Source organism: Coenobita brevimanus, chromosome 23, assembly GCF_032717465.1.
Source record: "Coenobita brevimanus isolate Jiangsu-jjx chromosome 23, ASM3271746v2, whole genome shotgun sequence".
In the NCBI taxonomy this organism is placed as follows: domain Eukaryota; kingdom Metazoa; phylum Arthropoda; class Malacostraca; order Decapoda; family Coenobitidae; genus Coenobita; species Coenobita brevimanus.
In genome coordinates this window covers 68,232,927-68,257,518 of record NC_136976.1, presented here as the reverse complement: position 1 = coordinate 68,257,518, position 24,592 = coordinate 68,232,927, and the positions used below count along the sequence as shown (strand labels likewise).

General features: G+C 42.4%; 1 protein-coding gene and 1 pseudogene across 1 annotated transcript in view; both read right to left on the bottom strand.

Moving 5' to 3' along the window:
- LOC145392736 (sulfotransferase 1C4-like) overlaps positions 1-24,258 on the bottom strand; it is a 40,156-nt gene extending 15,898 nt beyond the window's left edge. The window contains exons 1-5 of the mRNA XM_080267034.1: positions 24,091-24,258; positions 21,002-21,147; positions 10,590-10,791; positions 4,035-4,161; positions 3,549-3,715 (exon numbers count right to left, since the gene is read on the bottom strand). Coding sequence (XP_080123160.1) covers positions 3,549-3,715; positions 4,035-4,161; positions 10,590-10,791; positions 21,002-21,147; positions 24,091-24,258 — 810 coding nt within the window. The remainder of the gene's footprint in view (positions 1-3,548; positions 3,716-4,034; positions 4,162-10,589; positions 10,792-21,001; positions 21,148-24,090) is intronic.
- On the bottom strand, positions 21,814-21,933 carry LOC145393175 (5S ribosomal RNA; annotated as a pseudogene).
- Positions 24,259-24,592: the final 334 nt, after the last annotated feature.

The window sequence follows — 24,592 nt, the reverse complement described above, 5'->3', positions numbered from 1 at the left end:
GCTCGAAATGGTACAGGGGTGACAGAGGGGCTGGGGAGCATCAGACATGGTACTCCATCTTCTCAATTATTTCCAATTTCTGGGCAAGAGAAAGCCTCACCCTCTTCTTCTTTTCGTGGACTTTAGGCATGGTTCATAAAAGCTTTGGTTCACTGAAAAAAAAAAATATATACAAGTAAAGCTGCAATACCGAGGCAAAGCCACACACGCGGGGAGCAGTTGTTCACAGCTGCGGGGATCACGGGAAGACTGCATGGGCTGAGCGACTTCACTGAGTCCCTGCCACTACCCGGGCAGCTTGGCGGGGATGGGTGACAACACCGCACACTGCCAGTCAGGGAAGTATTTCCGGTATGGGCTTGATGATGTGCTGGATATATGGGACCTTTTCTGGTAATTCGGTGGTTTTTAGAATGGAATTTCCTTTACGGAATCATACTCAATGAAAAATTTCCTTTAAACTGAAAAAAACAACAAGAAAATTAAAATGCCGGGAATAGTTGCTGAGGGCAGCACAACACCCCAGGGAGGAGCCTACGGAGGGGCAGACATAGCGTGACCCAACCCCGGGCGACAGGGACATAAGTCCACCCGGGCTGTGCACACCCTATGACCCGGAACTCACCTGCCGCCACCATAGCAGGAAAAGACTACCTTGCAGGCGAGCTGACCCTCAACAGGATCGGCATGGAGCTACTTCCTTAGCTCCAAGCAGCACCCCAGCGACGGCCAGAAGCCATGCCCTTTGTGAGACGGCCAGTAGCCGCTCAGTCCTTCAGGAGATGGCCGGTAGCTGCTCGGAAGGCCTTCAGGAGACGGCCGGTAGCCGCTCTGCCCTTCAGGAGACAGCCGGTAGCCACTCTCCCTTAAAAGCCATGGCCTGTAGCTGGGCTCAGGCAACGGCCGGTAGCCGCACCCGCAAAAGGCCACGGCCTGTAGCCTGGGCCCACGGCAGGAGATGGCCGGTAGCTGCTCCCCCATCAGGCGCTGCTATACCCCCATACAGGAACCAGCGACGGCCAGTAGCCATGCTGGGGAGAGAAGGGTATGGCCCCTCTCCTCTTGTAGTTGCCTCAGAGGACAGGACACAGGTGACAGCCAGTAGCTGCGCCCGTCGGCAGGAGATGGCCTGCAGCCACTCCTCATCGGCACGTCGTCCTCTATAAGGGGCTCAGGCGATAGCCGGTAGCCGCACTTCGCCTGCATCCCTATCAGGGAGTCGGGCCCAGGCAATGGCTAGTAGCCACACCTACAATGAAGGGACAGCCAGTAGCTGCCCTCGTTTTGTTGCCCATAGGAACCCAGCGACGGCTGGCAGCCGTGCCGGGGAGGAGCACCAAAGCCCCTCACCCCCTGTGACTCCACTACGAAAGGGCGTTCTGCCATCAGACCTGCCAACTGTTAGGGACGCAGACGACCCTACTGTCCACCACCAGTGAGGCGACCTTCAGGAGGAAGGCCTCAGCCTCGAGAATCTGTGGAGAGGCCCTGTACTATCTCCAGGGCTATTCTCTGCACAGCCTGCTCCAGAGGGACCCTTCCTGACAGACTCTGACAGAGGCTGATGCCGCAGCCCACTCCTGACGGCGTCCCCGACAGCAGGAGACCGCAGGCAAGAGGCCCCCGAGGCCGCCCCCAGGACCCCCGGGCAAGACCTCTCTCCACCCCAATGCAGACGACGCTCGTCCTCCTCAGGCGCCTGAGTGAGCGCTTCCAGAAACTCTTCAGCCCCAGTCCCGAGGGCCGGACCCCAGTTCCCAGTCCTGACAGTGTGGAGCCCTTTGCCACACGCAGCCCCGGACGAGAGAGGATGCCCCTACGAGTGATCCTGTGGCCACAGGATACGGAGGTCCCTAACGGAGCTCAGTCCCCTTCAGGAGCTGGGCGCCGCCGCCACCCTACCCAGTCCCGACAGTGAGTGACAGTGGAAGTGCAGTGACAGTGAAACAGTGACATAGACACCAGGCAGTGTTGTAGAATACTAGAGGGAAATTAGGCCCAAATTCTATCAGTGTTACAGTACCGGGAGTATAGACAAACAGTGAAACAGTGACTTAAAACATCAGGCCGTGTGTTAGAATACTAGAGGAAAACTGAGCTCAAATTCTATCAGTGTCTCAAGACTGGGAGTGTAAACCAACAGTGAAAAAGTGACAGAGCAAGAGAAGCCGAACAGTGATTACAGTGACTTGAGTGAATGTGTAACTCGGCTCTTGTAATATAATACTTCTGCGACGTAAGACCTATAACCACGTTACCTATTCCATCCACAGTGTAAATTTCCCTCAAAGTTAGAGTGACTGATCCCCCTGCCCAGCACCGCAAATGCTATTCATTGTACTATACACTTATATCCTGAACTATTGTCTCAACAGTATCCTGCGAGATACTGCTACTTCTGGTCTCAGTATATGTTATATGATTGCCTAGATTCCTGTCTGTGACGTCTACCTGTACCACATTAGAATTTGCCGTTATACGTGTAAGGTTGTTGCCCTGAGTTTTTGTGCCCTGTGTCTCTCTTAGTTTACTAAGCTCCGGTCTAGAAAGGGAACCCAGCTGCAGTATAGGCAGTCAAGGGACGGGATGCTGACCTTTAAACACCTAGCATAACAAAAATGATTCCATAATCTCGACCTTCCGCTAAATAAATGTTCATTAAATCGAACATCTACTGTATTTGACAGATTAATAATCCCTTAAATCCAGTTATGCATTTTAACTTATTTCTCTCATCTCTGATTATTTTATTCAACGTAGGGAGAGACACATTGTTGTCAACGGGTTGAAATGAAAGGGCTAAGCCTTCTTTACTTGTACAGGTCCTCCCCCACTTACGAATGAATTACATGCCGGGAAGCTGCTCGTAAGTCAAAAATGCATTTAATACACCTAACCAACCGAACATCATAGCCTAGCCAAGCCTACCTAGCCTTTTGAACGTGCTTAGAACACTTACATCAGCCTACAGTTGGGCAAAATCATTAACACAAAGCCTGTTTTATAATAAAGTGTTGAATATTTCATGTAATTCCTTGTAATTTACAGTTGAGCAAAATCATTAATACAAAGCCTACTTTATAATACTGTAAAGTGTTGAATATCTCATGTAATTCCGTGTAATTTATTGAATATTTTACTGAAAGTACAAATTCGTAAGTGTGAACATTTGTAAGTCGACAGGTCTTAAGTGGGGGAGGACCTGTACATGGTATTACATAGGTTTTGTTTTTGTTTTTCCAGTTCTAATAAGTGATTACATACCGAAAAACCAGTACAGTAATACAGTACTGCTCTAGCTAAACAGACAAGCAACCCCTATTTTCTGTAGGTTGCTCCCAGCCAGTGGCATGGTCAGAGGGCTGGCAGGCGTTGGCACTGGCCACCCTTTAAACTTGCCTGGCCACCCCAGTAACCATCCCAGTTTTCTGGGGGGTACCCTGCTAAACAGTCCTCCTTTGGTTATTCAGTTACAGTACTAGGCTATGCCCCTGCAGTCAGCTTCAGATATGTAAAGGAATACATCAGAGGATCCAGAATGAACCCACCTGTGTTATTTGCTTTTCTGACAGTGATGTACCCAGGAACGTATCCAGTTTATGCAACTCAGCCATTATATCAGACTTAAGATCTTCATAGAAAATAAAGTGCATGTTGGGATGGTCTCTCTTCAGCCAGGCTTCCTTCACATGTTCAAAGTATGGACTAAACAACACTGTAACAAAGTCCCGGCAGAAACTATGTCATTTAAAGAAAATAATGAACAACAGTACTGTATTAATAAAAGCATTACATACAAGTATTCAGACATATCCAAGTTAGATGGAAGAAGCGATTACCCTGCACTGAAGTCACTGAATGTCTGTTTCAGTATTACCTGTGGATTTAAACCTTTGACTCTCTCACCATACAAAAAACATGCTTAAATATTTTCATTTATGAAAGAAATGTTAGACCAAATTAGCCATCTGTTAATGTAATTTTAGATACCTTTATAAATTTGCATAAACTAGAGGACTCATTACTTTACTCACATTCATCATTCACCAGGAATTGAGTGAACTGGTCCAGTGTGCCCGAGTAACCGTGTGACTGAATCAAACGGCTATGGTGATAGTAGGACATGCATAAATCCTTGGGGTTTCTTGCCACATACACAACCTGTTATATTTTGAGTTTGTACACTATACTGTATTTAGATCTCCCTGCAAGGGAATGCATTAATATTTGATTAGTGGATGTGTGAGAGATCAAATCATGGATAATACAGTACAAAAGAATCCATCATCATTAATTGTCGTTGTTGCTTACCCTCAGTGTGTGTGCCATGAACACTTGCTGACCAGAATTAAGCAACCACCCCTATGGGGTTGTTCCATAGATTTCCAACACTGTTGATGTTGTGTCTGCATCTTAGTTTAGCATGTGCTGTGCTTTGCTCCATTATGTGCTATGCTGTGTGGGCCTTTTCTACAAGTGAGGCATAAGTCATCTGTAATTCCATCCAGCTCAAATCTGAAATGGTAACTGTGAAAGGCTATTTGATGTCCTGGTCTGAGCCTAGCTAGGTGAACTAAATCATTTCTGTTGAAAGGTACCTTTGATTAATGGAAGTATGGTGGGGGGGGAGGCTTATAATGCAGTATGGTCTAGTGCTATAACCAAGAAGTTGCTGCATCTTGTGTATGAAATGAGTACTGTATGAAGATGTTTCAACATTGCTTGCTTTGGAATGTCTGGAGAGGTTAATAGGTCATCACGCTTAACATTAGACTTTCAGCAGGCCGTCTGAGCTCCGACATCCGACAACTCGCCGCGGTATAAGTGAGCGCGGCATATATTTTTTGGTCACACTATATGATTGCTTAAGTAGAAATCCGTGTTATATGATACTGCGTTATACGAGGGTTGACTGTATGTCCAGTATGTCACAGGGGTCGGCATCAGCAAGGGAATGTGGCCAATATACTTTGCCCTTGCTGATAGGTCAGTGAAGGAAGTTTAAGTTATTGGAAGCAAAGAGCTAGTGCAGCCATACAGATTACTGTTATGTGACATACTAAAGCAACAGGAAGTGAGGAAAAGGGCCTATGCATCCTAGAGCAAAATATGGAAGCTGAAAAACCATGCAGTAAAGGGATGCCTTCTATAACAAGATGAGTAGTGGCCGAACAGGGGCTGTAGAAGTGGTAGTGAGCAATACACAGCTCTCAAGAACAATCTCTTGAGAAAAATCAGTGTGTGGATAGACTAGGGGCCCTCCGAGACATAAGTTAATATGGTGGTGGAATGAGGGCATAGAAAGCCGCAGTTAAGGACAAAAGACGACTCTTTCCGGGAATGGAAAAGGGATAGTAACAGAAGAGAATAGCCTACTTGGTTCCCCAGCGTAGGACCAGAAAGGAGGTATACAGAGGAAAATCGGAATCTCAGACACTTTTACTGGATAACCTAAATACTGTAGTACCAAAAGAAAGAATGTGGTATTTTTAAAGTGGCAAATCATCTATCTGTCTATCTATTGCCAGACCCCTTAATCCCGTAAGGGATGGCCACAAACAAATCGCCTCCATGTCGCCCTTTCTCCCGCCATTTCACTGCCCTGCTCCCAGCTCACACCCTCCTCTCTCACATACCTCTCCATTCCATCCCTCCATCTCATCCTTGGCCTCCCCTCCACCTCACTCACACTCTCCTCGTCAGCCTCTCACTCTCCATCCTCTCCCCTTGGCCAAACCACCTCAGTGTGTTTCTCCTAACACTTCCTATCACATCCACATTCACACCACAATGCTCCTTCACTTCCTCAATTGTCAGTCTGTCACTCCATGTGACTCCACATGCTCCTCTCAAATAACTCATTTCCACTGCTATCACTCTTGATTTGTGTCCCTCCAACAGGGTCCAAGCTTCACTTCCATACGTTAGAGTTGGCATCACAATACTCTCATACAGTAACTTTTTCACTTCCATGCTCACTTCCTTGTTTCTTATCACTGCTTTCAAGGAACCAGCAACCTTTCTTCCTTGTTGTACGCTTTCAAGCACTTCACCCTCTAAACTTCTATCCTTATTCATCACACTATCCAAGTACTTAAGTGCACTTTCATTTTCCATTTCCTCCCCATCCAACCTCACTGTACATTCACTGATTTCATTTCTCTCGATGACCATAACTTTACTCTTTCCTACATTCCTTTAGATTCCGTTTCTTGCACACTCTCCCAAACCCACCCACCAAACCTTGCAGCTCCCCTTCATCTTCATTTAACAACACAGTATCATCTGCAAACAACAGTGGAGGGAGTTTCCAAACACTGCCCTCACTCACTAGGGCCACTCCAACATCCACTACCCTACCTTGTACCTCTTTTATAACCCCATCCATATACAGACTGAACAACCGTGGAGACATGACACATCCTTGTTTTACTTCAGCCTTCAAACAGAAAAATTCACTCAGTTCACTATCCACACGCATTACAGCCTTGGCACCCTCATACATACTCTTTACGGCATTCAACAACTTCCTATTTACTGCATATACTCTTAATACTTTCCACAATCCTTGTCAATCGCCCCTGCAGTATGCTTTCTCCAAATCCATGAAGGATGCATACAACTTCTTTCCCATCTCTAGAAACCTTTCCACTAAAGATCTAAGAATGAATATCTGATCTACACAACCTCTTTCTTTCTCAAAACCTCCCTGTTCTTCTCCAACCAATTCCTCTGTTGTTTCCTTAACTATGTTAATAAGTATCCTACCATATACTTTTCCTATTACACTAAGACAAATACCCCTATGATTACCACACACTTCCTTTTCCCCTTTTCCTTTCTACAGGGGAATAATTATACCCGACACCCAATCCTCTGCGACTCCTCCCAGGCCAGTCTGCACATCTTCCACATCCATTCTGCTACAATCTCTCCCCCATGCTTCAACATTTCACCACACATTCCATCAATTCCTGGGGCTTTTCCCAATTTGACTCTTCATTACTTCCACAACTTCCATCCTACTGATTTCTGCCTCTCTTCTCACATTCCTCCGTCTCCCAGCCATTCCCCAGCCAATTATGCTCGCATTACTTTCATTCTTTATGTTCAACAATTCCTGAAAGTGTTCTCTCCATCTGCTCACTTTTTCTCCCTTCTCCATTAGTAATGTACCATTTTTATCTTTTACTCCCCGACTAACTTCTTTGACACCCTGTCTAACTCTCTTTACCTCTTTCCAAAAATTTTTCTTACATTCCCTCCACTTTACACTCAAATTCCTTCCAAATTCCTCATCCAGTCTGTTCTTACTCTCTCTTACTAATCTTTTCACCCTTTTCTTCCGCTCTAAATGCAACTCTCTCTTGCGTCTCTTAACTTCTTCCACACCCCTGTTTCTCATCCACTCACTATATGGCAAATTATTAAAAAAAAAAAAAAAAAAAAAAACAGCTATCAGAGGTGAGCAATGTGTGAAGAATGATGAGGGAAAGGTAGTGGTGCACAATGAGGATATTAAAGATGCTTGGAGAGAGCATTATGACCGGTGCTGAATGGGGATTTTGACTGGAACAGAGAAGGTTTGGATTTAGTGGATCCAATATTTGGTCTTTGGTGTTTGATTGATGCTGCTATGGCGAGCAGGGTAATATGCAGGATGCAGATGGAGAAGGTCGCGGGTGTGTCTGGGTTGAATGCTGGGATGTTGAAGGCCTCAGGAGATATTGAGGTGGGTTTAGTTATTGATTTGATAAATTCATTCATATATGAATGTGTAGTCCCAGATGACAGGCAGACAACTGTGACTGTAAATGTGTATAAGGAGAAGGGTGATGCCCAGGATAGAGGAAATTATAGAGGGATGAATCTTTTGGACCAGATAATGAAGGTACATTAAAGGAGAGAGTTCTGGAAGGTATGATGAGGGAAAGCATTAATACTGATGGGTTGCAATCTGGATTTATGCGGGGCAAATGAACCGCTGGTGCCACATTCACTGTCTGACTGCCTCGGGAAAAACATATAGGAAAAAAAGAGGGAAATGTACTTTGTTTTTGTTGATTTTGAAAAGGTTTCTGACAGTCTCTAGGGTGATGAGGAGGGCAATATGAAGGTATGGGATTGAAAAATTACTGGTTAGAGTGGTTATGGTCATGTACATAGGTGTTCATGCCCTGGTGAGAGTGAATGGAAACTAGGTGATGAGTTTTCCGTGAATGTTGTCATGCATCAGGGGTCAGTCTTGAGCCCCTTATTGTTTGTCACAGTGCTTGAAGCCCTCTCACGTGACTTCAGAAATGGACTCCCATGGGATTTGTATGCTGATGACTTGTCGTGAATGCAGAGAATTAAAGGGAGGTAGGGGAAAAAATTTAGTAAGTGGAGAGATGGAATGGGGCACAAGGGTTTTAGGGTAAACATGGATAAAACAAAAGTGATGACATCTAGGACTGGTGGCAGTTTCATACTCTCAAAGCAGAGGGAATGTGGTCAGGTGCAGTTTGCCAGGCGGGCGTGGAAGTAGCTCCATCATGTACAGTGTATGCGAGTAGTGGATGCATAAAAGATGTAGTGGTATTAGGGGTAAGCTGCGAACAATGCTGCTTTTGTGTGTACGGTATGTTGATGTTGGAAAGATTATGTAGAGACTGAGAGGCGTGCACTCTCTCTTTCTCTCTCACTCACTCTCTCTCTCTCTCTCTCTCTCTCTCTCTCTCTCCAATAGCAGACAGAATTAAATTTAACATCGTCAGTCAGCAGCCAGAATAAGATGTGAAATACCTGTAGCAAGTTTGCGTCCAGGGAAAAAAAAAAAAAAAAAAAACGCAAGTTAGCAACCAGAATGAAACTTTAAATAAGTCAGCGGCCAGAATAAAATACGAAATAACAAGGTAGCAGCTAGAAAAAAATATAAAATAGCAAACTAGTGTCCAGAATAAAATGTAAAATGGCAAATTAGTGGCCAGAATTAAATGTAAAATGGCAAACAAGCGGCATTTTTTAAATATAACAATTTAGCACCAAGAATAAAATATAAATTAGTATGTTAGCGCCATAATAAAATATTAAAGAGCAAATCTGCGGCCAGAATAAAACAAAATAGCATGTTAGCGACCAAGACAGTATAATATTGCAAGTTAGCATCTAGAACGAAATAAAATAGCATGTTAGCGGTCTTTTTTTTTTTCTGTGAGGTGGGAGGGGTGCTGCAACATGAAGTTGCATGGGTGGAATGGATCCTGCACTGAAGCGATGAATTATCTACCTCTAATATTCATGTAATCCTTGATTGGGATTTTTTTTTTCCACTGTGCAAGTGCTGTGTACTCGTCTCTGTGCATCCGCATATTATTCTTAAAGCTTTGTTTTATACTGTATAGCCTACTGATGCTTTTCCATGTTTGTGGCTGTTAAATTGGAAGCCCAGCTTGGGCCTGCATAACTCCTTGTTGTTCAAATGATCTGGTTGTAGGCTACACTGTTTTGAATTATTCTTTCTGTTGGCCCGTGAGTGTTTTTAAGTCAGTGAGTTTATGAATGTCTTTGCAGTGATGTTGCTTGTATGTAGAAAAAATTATGATGTGTGTATCTAAAGTAAGTTAGGAATCTGAGGGTGTCTCTCCGATGGCAGTGACTGGTTAAAGAGGGTTACTTGAGGTTGTATTTTTGAGATTCATGTCTGTGAGCAGCAAAGATATATTGACAGATGATTTAGTTACCGAATAAGTAAGTCGACTTTAGTGCAAGTCCTGTGTTCTAGTGAGTATTGATGCTGTCTAGGCTGCTGCTTGTTTATTTTGCGTGTTTTGTTGAAGTTTGCTGGGTCATCAGCATAGAGTCGCAGACAGTAGCCTCCTGTTGCTGGAGAAAGGTGATGGGTAGGTCATGGAGAAAAAGTAAAAGAGAGAAGATTGATCTTTGCAGGACACTACTGAATAGTGTGGATTAAGAGCTTGGGGGGTTTGGTTTAGTGTTTGGGCTTGTCTACCTGTGAGAAAGTTGGCTAGCCACTTCTTGTCATTGTCTTCCGTGAGGGCTTGATGGTAGATGAAGGTATGACAAGGCAAAAGCTTGACCTGTTAAACAGATGTATGAGAAAGTGAGATATAGTAGATGCTGATACAAAGATGCTGATAATGACATGAAATGAATGGATGAAACACTTATGTTCAGATAACAAGGGTTTCACCCTCTGTTAACTTTGCTCGAGTATCGAACTCGAAACAGTAATACCCCACGTTTAGGCTATTTGTAATATATATATATATATATATATATATATATATATATATATATATATATATATATATATATATATATATATATATATATATCAGTAATGATAATGAAAATAAATAATTATATATATCGAAGGCCTTTAACTCTGAAGTGGAACCAAGAATTCATGACGAATGGACGAATGACGAGTGATTGTGTGGCTCATTTCACTGGGTACCTGATCTGTTGATAGTACTCATACTTTTCTATTTGTTTATTTTCCTTGTCTACATCCTAATCATCCTATTATTATAGTTGGAAGCAGTACGATGATGATGATGATGACTTGTACAGCAGATGCATCTTACCTTAGCCGTATCAAGGAGATCTGGCGTGAGAAGAGAGAGTGGGAGGTGGGTTTTGATGGTGCGAGGGTCTGGGGCTATGGAGGCTAACTGCAGAGCAATACCATCCCTAGGCTTCTCTCCTGGTGCCACCTTCTGCAGGTAATCCTCCAGTATTTGTCGCAGTGATGAAGCAGACCCTTTCTGGTCCATCAGTATGTCCATTCTGCGGGTGATGAAAAAATAAACGATAGAATTTCAGTATCATCTGTTCTACTACAATTTCAAGTTGTTTCGTTCTCTGAAAATTTTAGACAATGCCAAGAACTGAAAAATAAGAGAAAAAATAATTTAGTAATGAATGAGAAGTCAGATATTATTATTATTATTATTATTATTATTATTATTAAGATGATAATGATGATGATTATTATCATCATCATTATTATTATTATTATCATTATCATTATTATTATTATTATGGAGTCTCGGACCATCACTTAGTGATGGCCAAGGTAGAGCTGCAAAGAAAGTGGTTGAGGAGACGAAGGGGAAGACAGGAGGAAGCAGCTCCTGTGAGAAGAGTGGAGAAATTGCAAGATAGTGAGAAAATTACAGAGTATAAGAGCATAGTGGAAGAAAGATTGGGAAGGTATGAGCTCGAGCAGATGGTAGGGGTGGAAGACGTATGTAAGATATTCACGGAAGAGATAAGCACAGCGTGTGAGGCGGTTTGTGGAGTGAGGAGGAGATGCAAGGGTGTGCAAGGGACAGCATGGTGGAATGATGAGATGAAACGAGCTGTGGAACAAAAGAAGAAGGCATATGGTGAATGGTTGGCGAGTAGAGGTAGGGGAGAAGATGAGAGAGAGAGAAGAGAGAGGTATATGTGAGCAGGAGAAGGGAGGTTAAGAGACTGGTGAAGGAGAGTAAGAAGAAAGTGGATGAAGAGTTTGGGAGGAATCTGATTGTGAAATGGAGGGAGAGTAAGAAATTGTTTTGGAAGGAGGTAAAGAAAGTAAGGCAGTGTGAAAGGGGAAATAGTAGGGGAGTGAAAGATAGGAATAATAGATTGTTGGTGGAGAAGAGAGAGAAATTGAGGAGATGGAAGGATCACTTTGAGGATTTGTTGAATGTAGAGAGTGAAAGCAGTGTGAATATAAGTGGTTGGGGAATGGCTGGGAGAAGAAGAGATGAGAGGAGGGAGGAAGAGATCAGTAGGTCGGAAGTAGTGGAAGCGATGAAGAAGATTAAGCTGGGAAAAGCCCCAGGAATTGATGGAGTGTGTGGTGAAATGCTTAGGTATGGGGGTGAGATTGTTGTGGAGTGGATATGGAAGTTGTGTAGATTGGCTTGGGAAGAGGGAAGGGTTCCAGAGGACTGGAAATCAGGTATAATTGTTCCTCTGTACAAAGGAAAAGGGGAGAGAGAAGTATGTGGTAACCATAGGAGTATTTGCCTTCTTAGTGTGACTGGTAAAATATATGGTAGAATACTCATTGATAGGGTTAGGCATATGACAGAGGAGCTAGTTGGTGAAGAACAAGGGGGATTTAGGAAGGGAAAAGGTGTGTAGATCAAATATTTGTTCTAAGATGTTTAGTGGAGAAGTATCTAGAGAAGGGAAGGAAAGTGTATGCTGCCTTCATGGACTTGGAGAAAGCTTATGACAGAATAGATAAGCAAGGTATGTGGAAGGTATTAAGAATATATGGAGTGGATGAGAAATTGTTGAGTGCTGTGAAGAGTATGTACGAGGGAGCTAGGGCTACGGTGCGAGTGGATGGTGAGCCGAGTGAGTTCTTTGATCTCAATGTGGGACTGAAACAGGGGTGTGTGATGTCTCCATGGCTGTTTAATATATATATGGATGGGGTTGTAAAGAAGGTGCAAGGTAGGGCAGTGGAAGTGGGGGTGGCCCTAATGAATGAGGGTGAGATTTGGAAGCTTCCGGTGTTGCTGTTTGCTGATGATACAATATTGTTGAGTGAAGATGAATGCGAGTTGCAAGGTTTGATGAATGAATTTGGGACAGTGTGTAGGAGGAGGAAGCTGAAAGTTAATGTAAACAAAAGTAAAGTTATGGTGTTTGAGAGGAATGAAGTCACAGAGTGTGCAGTGAGACTGGATGGTGAGGATATGGAGAATGTGAGTGCATTCAAGTACTTGGGTAGTGTGATGAGTAAGGATGGAAATTTGGGGGATGAAGTACGTGAAAGGGTACAGCAGGGAAGAAAGGTTGTTGGTACACTGAAAGCAGTGATGAGAAATAGGGAGGTGAGTATGGAAGTTAAGAAGTCACTGCATGATGCTACTGTGATCTCTACCCTGACGTATGGAAGCGAGGCGTGGACCTTGCAAGAGGGGAACAAGTCAAGAGTGAGAGCAGTGGAAAAGAGTTACTTGAGAGGAGCATGTGGAGTGACGTGGAGGGGCAGGTTGACGAATGAAGAAGTGAAGGAACGTTGTGGGGTAGATGTGGATGTGGTTGAAAAGATTAGGAGAAATACACTGAGGTGGTTTGGACATGTGGAGAGAATGGAGAATGAAAGACTGACTAAGAGGGTGTATGTAGGTGAGGTGGAGGGAGGGAGAGGGAGGGGTAGACCGAGGATGAGGTGGAGGGATGGAGTTGAGAGGTATATGAGGGAGGGGGGGTGAGTTGGGGGGAGGGTAGTCAAATGGTGGGTGACAGAGTGACTTGGAGGCGTTTTGTCTGCGGCCACCCTTTGCGGGATTAGGGCGTCGGGCTATAGGTAGATAGATAGATAGATTGTTATTTAAAATGAAACAGGGTGAATCAGGCAAATGGTAGCGGATTACATTTCTGGGATGTCAACGAGACCTTTGGGCTGGGTATCTTTAATCTTCACACCTAGAACTGAAAGTGACCTGCATATGGAAGGTGACAATTGCGTGTCTTGTCTCGGTAAATGTTTGGGTTCCTTCCTCGTCAGTCACACTAGGATGGTGTGACCCAGGTGACCCAGTGATTAGGTGAGGTAGGCAGGTAGGATGGTCCAGTAGTGGGGTGGATTGGTACAGTGGTGGACAGGGGGACGATGGTACAATAGAGAGGTGGATAGGTGATTCAATAGTGGGGTGGGTAAGTGGTCCAAAGGTGGAGTGGATTGGTGGTCCAATGGTGAGGTGGATGAGAAGGGGGTTTAGTCATAAGATAGGTGGGTAGGTGGTCCAGTGGTGGAGTGGTGGGGTGGGTAGGTGGTCCATTGGTAGGGTGGATAGGAGGTCCAGTGGTGGAATGGGTAGATGATCCATCCGTGGGGTGATTTGGTAGTCCAGTGGTAGATGGGCGGGTCCAGTGATGGGGTGGATAGGCGGTCCAGTGGTGGAATGAGTAGATGGTCTATTGTTAGAGTGGTTAGCTAGTCCATGGTAGATGGGATGGGTGGTCCGTGATGGGGTGGTTTGGTGCTCCAGTGGTGGTATCCGTAAATGATCGATTGGTGGGGTGGTTAGGCAGTCCATGGTAAATGGATGGGTGGTCTAGTGGTGGGGTGGTTAGGTGGTCCAGTGGTAGATGGGTGGGTGGACCAGAGGTGAGCTGGGTTGTGGCTGGCTTGAGTGAAGTGACTAGGTGGTCCAATCACAATCGATGTGGTGGGTATGTTGGTAATGTTGATCCGGTTGGAAGGCAGCAGTTAAGTGGTTTGAGATGTGATCTGCTGTTTGGCTGTTAAGGACATGTCATAGTTTCATCCCAGGCTTGGACAGCATTTTTTGTGCCAATTTTTACACACAGCTGCGTGAACAGTTATGTGGCGGGGTATTCTTTTGCTTGGCATGTTCATACGTAAGTGTTCTTACCTAATTGTATCCTTACAGAAATTAGTCAAGCTCGTACTGTCCAGTGTATTAAACCATTTTTTATCATTCATATCCTTAAATTTATGAATAGTTTTGGCACACACTGTTTCATTCGGTAGTGCATTCCACTGATCAATTGACCTGTTTGGGAAACTGAATTTCCCTACGTCTTTATCGCCTGTCTTTTTATGTAGTTTTTTGCAGTGTCCTCTTGCTGATGTTTCCCCATACGTTACATACTCATTTATGTCTATTTTCTCTTCCCCTGAGATGCATTAATATAGCATGATCATGTCTCCTCTTTTCCTTCTCTCCTGTAGTGTTGGTGGATTCAGTTTTTCTAGTCTTTCTTTGTAGCTTAGATCTCTTTAGCTTGGCACCCATCTTGTAGCGGCCATTTGTACTTTTTCAATCTTATCTAGGTATTTTTTGAGATGAGGAATCTAGAATACTGATGCATACTCCAAGGTTGGTCTGATGAATGATGTTATTATCTTTCTCAGTATGTCTTCATTTATATATGTGAATGCTATTCTCATATTAGCAAGCAGTGAAGTCTGTTATTGATACTAACGGTCCTTCTCCCTTTCTGATAGGTGTAGGGTTGCACTCCCTAACACATAACTCTATACTGGTGTTCTTTCACTTTTACGAAACCTAACTACATGACACTTGTCCACATTAAATTCCATTTGCCATTTATTGCTCCATTGATGAAGTTTATTTAATTCTTCTTGTAGCTCTCCACAAGAATCTGTGTTAACAATTCACCTTTGTATTTTTGCATCATCAGCAAACATATTTACTGTAGATAGCTTCCATTTCCAGTGTTACTGTCTATGTCATTTATGTATATTAAAAACATAACTGGTGCCATCACTGAGCGCTGTGGAACTCTGCTAGTCACTTCCCTCCATTGTGAGTAATTTCCCCCATAGTACTGTTCTCATTTCCTTTCTTCTGAGTAAATCCTGCATCCAACAGTACAGGATGCCATGGATTCCTCCTTGATGGTACAGGTTCCATAAAAGTCTTTGGTGCGGTACTCTGTCAAGTGCTTTTTTTGAAATCTAAGTAGATACTGTCCACCCAAACTTCTTTTTTCTGTAATGTTTCTGTAACTCAATCATCGTAGCTTAATAGTTTAGTAAAATATGATTTTCCCTTTCTAAAACCGAACTGCCTTTCTGTTATCATGCTGTATTCTTCTAGATGGTTTACCCAAACTTTTCTTATCAGCTTTTCTAGTATCTTACTTACAACACTGTCAGTGATGCTGGTTGGTAGTTGAGTGGATTCTGTCTATCCCTTTTCATGAATAGGGGAACAATGATTGCTTTCTTCCAAATATCAAGTAGTTTACCTTGACCTAAGAATTCCTTGAATATTAAATATAAAGGTCTGCTTAACTCTTCTGCACATCCGTGTAGCACCCAACCTGAAATTTCGTCAGGACCATATGCTTTTTCTTTGACTAATTTACTTAACTCTTCGTGTACTTTTTTTTATTTGTATATCTGGTAATATGTGTGGGCATGCATGTTCCATATCATCTCTTTCAAAATTACTTTCTTCTGTAACAACTGATTGGAAATTTTTATTTAGTACTTCACAAATATCTTACCCTTGTGTATGGATGATCCTCCCGTACGTATTGGACTGTATTTTATCTTTAATTTTGGTTTTGCTTCGGATGTAGCTGTAAAATAGCTTAGGCTGATCACTGCTTTAATTATAATGTCCTCCTCAAGCTGTCGTTGAGCTTCGCTCCCTAGCCTTGTATAATCATTTCATGTCTGTTTATAGTTGTTATATGTCCTCTCACTATTGTGTCTTCTGTATCTATTCCACAGCAACTCTCTTTTTCTTTTGTTTTTTTACATTCTGTATTATAACATTTCATTATTTTCATTTCTGTTTCTCTGTGCTGAGGGATGTAATTTTGGACTCCTATTTCATAAAATTCACAGATTTTCTACACACTATATAACATTTCAATCTTGTCCTCTAAGTTCCTTTTCCCAATCTATTTCTAAGAAGTACTTCTTTAGCTCATGGTAGTTGCCCTTTTTGTAGTTTAGGCTCATTTTGTAACTCTCATTACTGTTAACTGTGTCATATGCAATCCTGAAGTTGCAATTTAATACTGCATGGTCGCTTTTGCCGAATGGAGGGTGATACGTTATATTGCTAATATAATTTTGTTGCCTTGTAAATATAAGATCTAGTACTGATGGATCAGCAGGTCCTTTTTTTATTGTGTTTTCCTTTACATGTTGTTAGGAAAAACTCCTGCACAAGATCCATGGGCTTTTGATCCCAACAGCTTTCATGGCTTCTTGCATCTTAAGTATTCCAGTTTATATTTGTATTGAAATCTCCAGTTAATATAATTCTTTTAGATTCCTCTTCCATTCTATGTAGTAATGCTCTTAAACTCTGTATTGTACTTTCTGCCAGGTCATCATATTCGCCTCTTTCACAGGTGTTTGTTTTGGGTGGCATGTATAAATTTGCCACAATTACTGTACTTTACTTTCAGATGTGTTAATCTCTATTGCAATCCTTTCTACTTGTGAGGGTACATCTAGTTCTGCTTCTTTGACTAGTAGATTTTTCTCTGTTAATATTATAATTTCTCCTTTTCTTACATTTTTGTCTTTTCTCCATACATTGCATTCCTCTAAGTTAAGGGTATCGTTTGATATCTTTGGGGTTAATTTGGTTCAGTTAGGCAAATAATAGGTCGTTCCTTTTCTTTGGTAGAGTCTTTCATCTCTAATAATTTAGACGCAATTCCATCTACATTTGAGTACATCAGCTTATTCGTCTTGTTTACATACTTGCCATAGCTTGAGTCTACTACCTTCCTTCTTTTTATTCCCTGTTGGTTATGTACCACTTTCGCACCTGCAATCCAGTTCCTTTATTTAAAAAAAATAAATACTCTTCCTCTGATCTTTCCTCGTTCTTTGTTTTTGCCTCCTCCCTCTTCTCCTTTAGTATTCCCAATTCCTCTTTAGTCAGGCATCTTTTTATCCATACCTTTTTAAATTCCTCTTTTGCTATGAGTTTGCATTTTTTAGTATTTCCTCCACAGTGTTCACGCTCTGGAAGGTTACTTTTAAGGGCCTTGACTTATTTCTCTCATATTTTCCTAGCCTTTTGTGTTCCTCTGTGTCTTTATCACAGATTTCCTCTGATACTTCCTTCAGTATGTTCATGATATTTACCATCTCCTTTTTGTCTCTCGAAATTTTGTTTCACATTTCTTCTTCATCTATACCAGTGCTTACTGTAGATTTGTTGATATCTGCTGCATATTTGACCAGTTTTGGGTTGTTTTCTAATGCTTTTTTCCTCGACTTTGTTTCTAAGTCTTTCCTTACTTTCACCATTTCAGCATACATAGTTTCGACTTCATCTTTGTAACTTATCATTTCGTTCACCTGGGTTATCTTCTCTTCAGTATCACTGCTTCGGTCTATCAGACTGCTTGCTTGCCTAATTGTATCATTTCTGAACTCCTCCATAATACTCTCATGGTTAACAACTGTACTCGCCATTTCACTGGTCTTCCTTCAACGTGAAACTGCCTCAACTGACGGCTCATCTATTGTTGTGTCTTTCTTTGTTTAATTCCTTTACTAATTTTTCATTGTCTTCCTTCTGCATGCGTAATTCCTTCTTAATTTCATCTATTTCACTTTAAAAAGTTCTCTCCAGTTTATTAACTTTACTAATTTATTATACAAGAATATTTCGATTTCAGCCAGTTCTGGGTAGAAATCATCATCCTATTTTCTACTTTTATCCCTTTTCTTGACTCCTTCCATATTCACTTTACTAAAGATGGTGCTCATCTTGCGGTAATTCTCACTTAGAAAGATAACTTTTACTTACAAGTTTCCATCTCCCTGCTATCCGCCTGGTGACAGACGACACCCAGTTGATGACGCATTTTATCAGCGGATTCTTGCACTAACTGGATGTATTGTATTATTTGGACAACACTTTTGCTTATACTTACACTACTATATTAGAACATCACTTAATTTAACCTTGTACAGAGCTTGACTCATATAAAGATACTATTCAGATGTGGCCAGTTGCGGCCAAGGTGGCCATGTTCAGAGAAAGGTGACAGGAGTTCTCTCTCTCTGCCTCTCTCTCGGTGTGTGTGTGTGTAATTCACCGGGTCGGTCAGGATCACTTGATGGTCGTGATCGTCAGCTTTTTACCCTCCCGGAAGGAAGCTGAGAGCTCATATAGTCCGATCCAAGGGCAAGGCTGTGACCTTCACACACGCACACACCCGTCCCCTTGCTCAAGGGGGACAGTAACCACCCACTTCGTCAGTGAAACTTTTCGCAACCTGAGCGAGGCGCGAGCTCCCGCCCACCAGTTGGCAAGCAAGAACGTTACCACTGCACCAGCGTGTGTGTGTGTGTGTGTGTGTGTGTGTGTGTGTGTGTGTGTGTGTGTGTGTGTGTGTGTGTTTAACAGTACAGTTCAGTTTTGATCCAGTTTTAATCAAACTTGGTGCGAAGGTTGAGAGGCAGTCAAAGTGTTAGTCTGCTATTACTTTTTATAGGATAATATATCAAAGGTCAGTGTCACACGGCAACGTCCACTTAGCTTAAGAAGTTTTAATCAGACTTAAACCAACTTGGTGGATTATTTAAAGTAAGGCACAGATGAAGTTATTCGATTTTGGGAACAATCAGTCAAAGATCGAGGTCACACGGCAAGGTCAGTGTGCGACGCACGAATTTCTGTGTGTAAACAGTATAACTATAACAATTTTGTTCTAATCTAGGTCAAACTTGGTGGAAAGTTTGAGGGTCAACCAATGGGGCTGGTTACCTATTGTTTTGAAGAACAGTAGATTAAAGATCAAAATCGCATGGTAAGACAACTTGAACAATTATGATCCGATTTAGACCAACTTGAGGAAAGGGCTTTTGGTAAGGCAAGAACGAATGGACTCAATTTTGAGAACAACCACTCAACGGTCAAGATCACAGGGCAAGGTTAATGTTCAACCAACGTGTGTATGTGTGGGAACACAGTAGCTAAATCAGCTCTATATAATTTGGACCAAACTCGGTGGAAGGACTAAGGGTCAGCCTGGGAGATGACTTGTTGTTTCTGAGAATAATAGTCCAAAGGTAAAAGACGCATGACAAGACAATTGTTTTTATCCGATTTAGATGCGGAGTGTTTTAGGGTAAGGCAAGGATGAAGGCCATCGAATTTTAGAATAATTACTCAAACGTTCAGTCCACAGGCAGATGTCAGTGTCGATCCTACAGTATATCTCAAGCAGTTTGATTTGATTTGAACCAGACTTCGTGAATGGGTTGGGGAGTTGGCCTAGGGTGAATAAAGAGATTCACTTTTGATATTAGTAAGTCAGATCTCAAGATCACAGGGCAAGGCCAACTCAAACCTTTTTGATCCGTTTTGGATCACCGTTTTGATCCGTTTTGGATCACACTTCGTGGAAGGACCTGAGGGGTCAGGCAAGAATGAAGTTATTCGATTTTGAGAACAGGCGGTAAAAAGTTGATGTCATAGAGCATAAATTAAAATGTTCAGCTCTTCCAGGAGTTGTAGGGTGGTGATTTTACACGCTCTAAGTGCTCCTTGTTGATATTCTAGTAAAACTTCGGGTGAGGATACAACCGTTGTGAATGTGTTCCAGTGTTACTGTTCTTACTTATAAGAGTGAAGTCGATTTCTTTATCATCAACAAAAGTAGAGGGTCGAAACAAAGATCAGTTTTAAGAAAGTGATCCCTGAGTACAATAATCCTTCCCAGCATATTCTTTTATTCGTAAGCATTTTTCAGAAATAGTGCCAAGACATTAAATGATGGTAACACTAACCCATTTTGCCTCAAGTGTTGGAAATTTCATTTTATGGCCATCTGTGTGTGTGTGTGTGTGTGTGTGTGTGTGTGTGTGTGTGTGTGTGTGTGTGTGTGTGTATTAGTAACTGAAAAAGGCATCCATATTAGAACTGCTAACCTCAGCCATTGACATTTCTTCATACCAGAGAACTTCTTGATTATGAATAGTCTCAATCTTGCCATGGTCTTAATTTCAACAGTTGTAGTGTTTGCTCCCCTCCCCCCTACCCACCCAAGGGTATGAACTTCTTCCCATAGGGTCGGATGTCAGGAACCTGTTAATCAAGTTCCCTTCCATAGTTGCAAAAATCTGTCCTCACCAGACAAGCTTTTGTTGCAGAAGCAGGAGAAGGGGCAAATTTATACTGTTAATGCGTGATAATGTATTCTTCCACATCAAGCCCTTTTAATACCGGATGACGCTTTTCCACATAATAGGTACATTTCAGTACTTGAGCAGATTCAGCCACTTTATGATTACATATAACTTATGACATACATGTTTTTATGTTGATGGTCAGATTGAAGCAAACATCAAATAAAAAATATGAAGCCTGTAATACAAAATTTATGTTAGAAGCCAAAGAAACAAAACTACCATAGAAACTGTCTAGCATAGTTCACTGCCCCGCACAGAGAGTTTATATAACTGTTGCAATTGTGAAGTCAACATAATAAAGTGCCGATGACTCACTCATAGAAGGGGCAACGGGCATTGACAGGAAGGGAAGCCATGGGGTTATTGAGGTCGGGGTTGTTCCTCATGGTCCATACAATCTCCTGCGTCCATGTTGTACCGCACTTCGGGTATGTCATCACCACCACGTCGCTGCTCCGGAACTGTTACACCACACGCAGCCGAGGGACCACATTATATATATATATATATATATATATATATATATATATATATATATATCATGAGCAGCAGCAGCCGTTTGAGTATCCACTGCAGGACCGGCCTATCCCGACCGAAGTCAGGACGATACAGCCAATGTATCTCTACCAAGTGACTTAGGCTGTCTGGTAGAGATTGTATGTAGGGTGAGAAGTGCTTGTAAGTGTAACTGTAGTGTTGGAGTGGCTTTGGATGTGTGTGTAGTCTGTGAATCAAGTGTAATCGGTCCGCGCAAGATGACTGTGTGCAAGCATACTTTATAGCAAGCGACACTGGTTCAACCACAGCACCCCTTGTGTCTGCCAGTGCAGTACGTGGCCGGGTGAACACTCCCAAAGTTTAATACCCTGGCGGGGCGCGATATATATATATATATATATATATATATATATATATATATATATATATATATATATATATATATATATATATATATATATATATATATGTTGTAAGGAGAAAAGACTTAAAAATGGAAGCCTGTGAGTTATTCCATCCATCCATTGCCAGACGCCATGTATCCCAAACGGGGTGGTCAAGGGCTTAGAGTTAATTGTTTTACAGGGAGGGTCACTAACCCTCAACCAACCCCACTTGACACGTATGGATGCCAACAGCATCTGGTGTTCCCAGGTAGTCACCCATCCAAGTACTAACCAGACCCAACGTTGCTTAACTTCGCTGATCGGACGGGAAGTGGTGTACTCAATGTGGCATGAGTTATTCTTTAAAAAAAAAAAGTCAAATTCAAGATCCATTCACTTCGAGCTGCCTTGATACACTGTAATTAAAAGACTGGAGGCCATAAGCAGAGGGAAATACAGATTAAGGGAAACAGTTCAGGGGCTGGTCTATCGTATACATGAAGTCCTGAGAGTATCAGTTAAATTTTCTTGCAGAAAAGAGATGAGTGTGAGGCCAGACAGGTGCTACGGGACCGTCGTAACAGTGGAAGGATGGAAGCAGACAGTTCAGAACAGCAGTAACCTCTGAAATAGCGATAGTACAGGGATAAAGATGCAACACTGCAGTGGAGAGAGAGAGAGAGAGAGGGGGGGGGGAATGAAACTAAGAGCAAATAAACTCAACTCATTTTGGAAGAGCTAGATGTGGTGAGCCCCCGCATATAAAATTTGTCGGCCTACTCCACACAGGGTGGTGTATGTGGCCGAAGCATGGGCTCGGCTCAGAGAAGATGGATGCTTCTGCCCTGCATAGTGCCAGATCACACTTGGGCAAGGTGTAACACCCGTTAGCCCACCAAAAAGGTAGTAGGTGGGTGATTACCATTGTCCCGAGAGGTACAACCAGGGCAATGACGAGGGGCCAAAGCCCTGTAGCTGGCTTGGTACAACACTCCAAGTTGGAGAACTCAACCACATTTACCAAGTTGTCAAAGTCCAGGCTGCGGCTACTACTCGTTCATATCTCCTATACACAGCTCATCCTCTTGGGCTGTGCCTCCTTCTTTTTGTCTGCCTGTCGCCATGTGGATGGATTCTGTTTCGACCCTGGCGAGGCGTTGTCTGCCACAGGAAGGTGGTTTCTTGCTTGTGGTCGTTGGGTCTGTTCAGCAAGACTGACCAAATAAGGACAAAGCAACACACACAGACCCTTTACAAAGTCAGCAGCCGTGTAAGGGTAAAGAAAGTATGGATCGGGTCATATACATATACGGTATATACTGCATTTTATATATATATATATATATATATATATATATATATATATATATATATATACTCACCCTGCCCTTGGGTGGGAAAGGAGATCCGGATGATGATGATATATATATATACTGTATATATATATATATATATAGAGAGAGAGAGAGAGAGAGATAGAGAGTGTGCGTTTGGCACGCTGGTGGACGAGGGTTCACCTCCCGCCAGAGTTGTAAAAACTTGGGGAATCGTTCACCGAGCCACTTGTCACTTTGGCGGACATATGAGGTGCTGTGGTTGAACCAGTGTTACAGAGCTTCGTGCCCCACCCTAGCCGCCAGTTTAGATTTGTCCTGCCATAGTATGCTTGCACCCAATCGGCTTAAGGCGGGCCGATTACACTTGGTTCACAGACTACACACACATCCAAAGCCACTACAACACTACAATTACATTTACAAGCATTTGTCACCCTACATATCGTCCCTGCTTCGGTAGGGATAGGCCGGTCCTGCAGTGGACCTCAACGGCTGATGATGATGATGATATACTGTATATATACATGACAACAACAAACCATTCCTATCAAACTGAACTCCACTGGAAATGGCATATTTGTCCTATCTTTTCATATGTGTGTGTGTGTGTGTTGACAGACAGCTTGATATAGATGTAGACTAACCTTATCTCAATACAGTGGATATAATATTTATTACAAGACAACGGTTACAGCAAGGTTTATCCCTGACGTTAACGGTCTTGTAATGTCATAGTTTTTTTTTAGGGGAATCACCGTAGCACTGAATAGTGAATATACATTACTCACATTCTGTGAGCTACCTGATGATATATACATATAACCTTTTCTCATGTGTATGGGAAATTCATGTTTCAGTTTGATGAACTTAACATGGACTGATGTGATTTTGATATAAGATCCACATTATCCCTGCAAACTATGAAAGACAGTTACAAGAGTCAGTAGCTAAGGAGCTTCACTCCCTGTAAAGGCGTAACTGTGACAACCCCGTATCCTACTTCATGGTATAAGCAGTTCTTGAACATGAGAAGGGGAGATTGAACTGAATTTCTTTCGACTTTGATAAATGTCCTAAAAATGGTCAGAGATCTTTCTAGTCTCCTCTATATCATATGTTTATTCGAAACAGGGATATTATAAATGAAATCCAGAGAGATTATTGGTGTGGTTCATTAGCATACCTTGGTATCGTATAGTTCATCAGCATACTTGACGTAGGCGGGTGTTAAGAGCCACCTGCCGGGAGTGAGGCGCACCAGTCCGTCCTTGTAGCCCCTGAAGACCTCCTGTTGTTTTAGCAGCTCCTCACCGGTCAGGTAACTGACTGCATGACCGCTCGCCAGCCTCATTTTTTACTCCGAAGTTCAGCTCTCAGAATGTTGCTGTAGACAGTTTGTCATCAATGTACGTGAACAAGAATTTGCAAATGCCAAAATTATAGATGTTGACCTTCAAAAGCATCTTGATTAAAAAAAAAAAAAAAAATGCAAGATTAAGAATAAAGCAAACGCACACTAATTCCTTCGAACACACTGGCTCTAGATATGAAGTTTTTTACATTAATCATTCAGACTTGGCCTTTGGAGTGGCTTATCTAGCAGTCTGATTTCTTCTGCCATAGACAACCCTATTGTCACTATAATTAAAAAAAAAAAATAAGCATGGTAAATTTTATGTATCTTG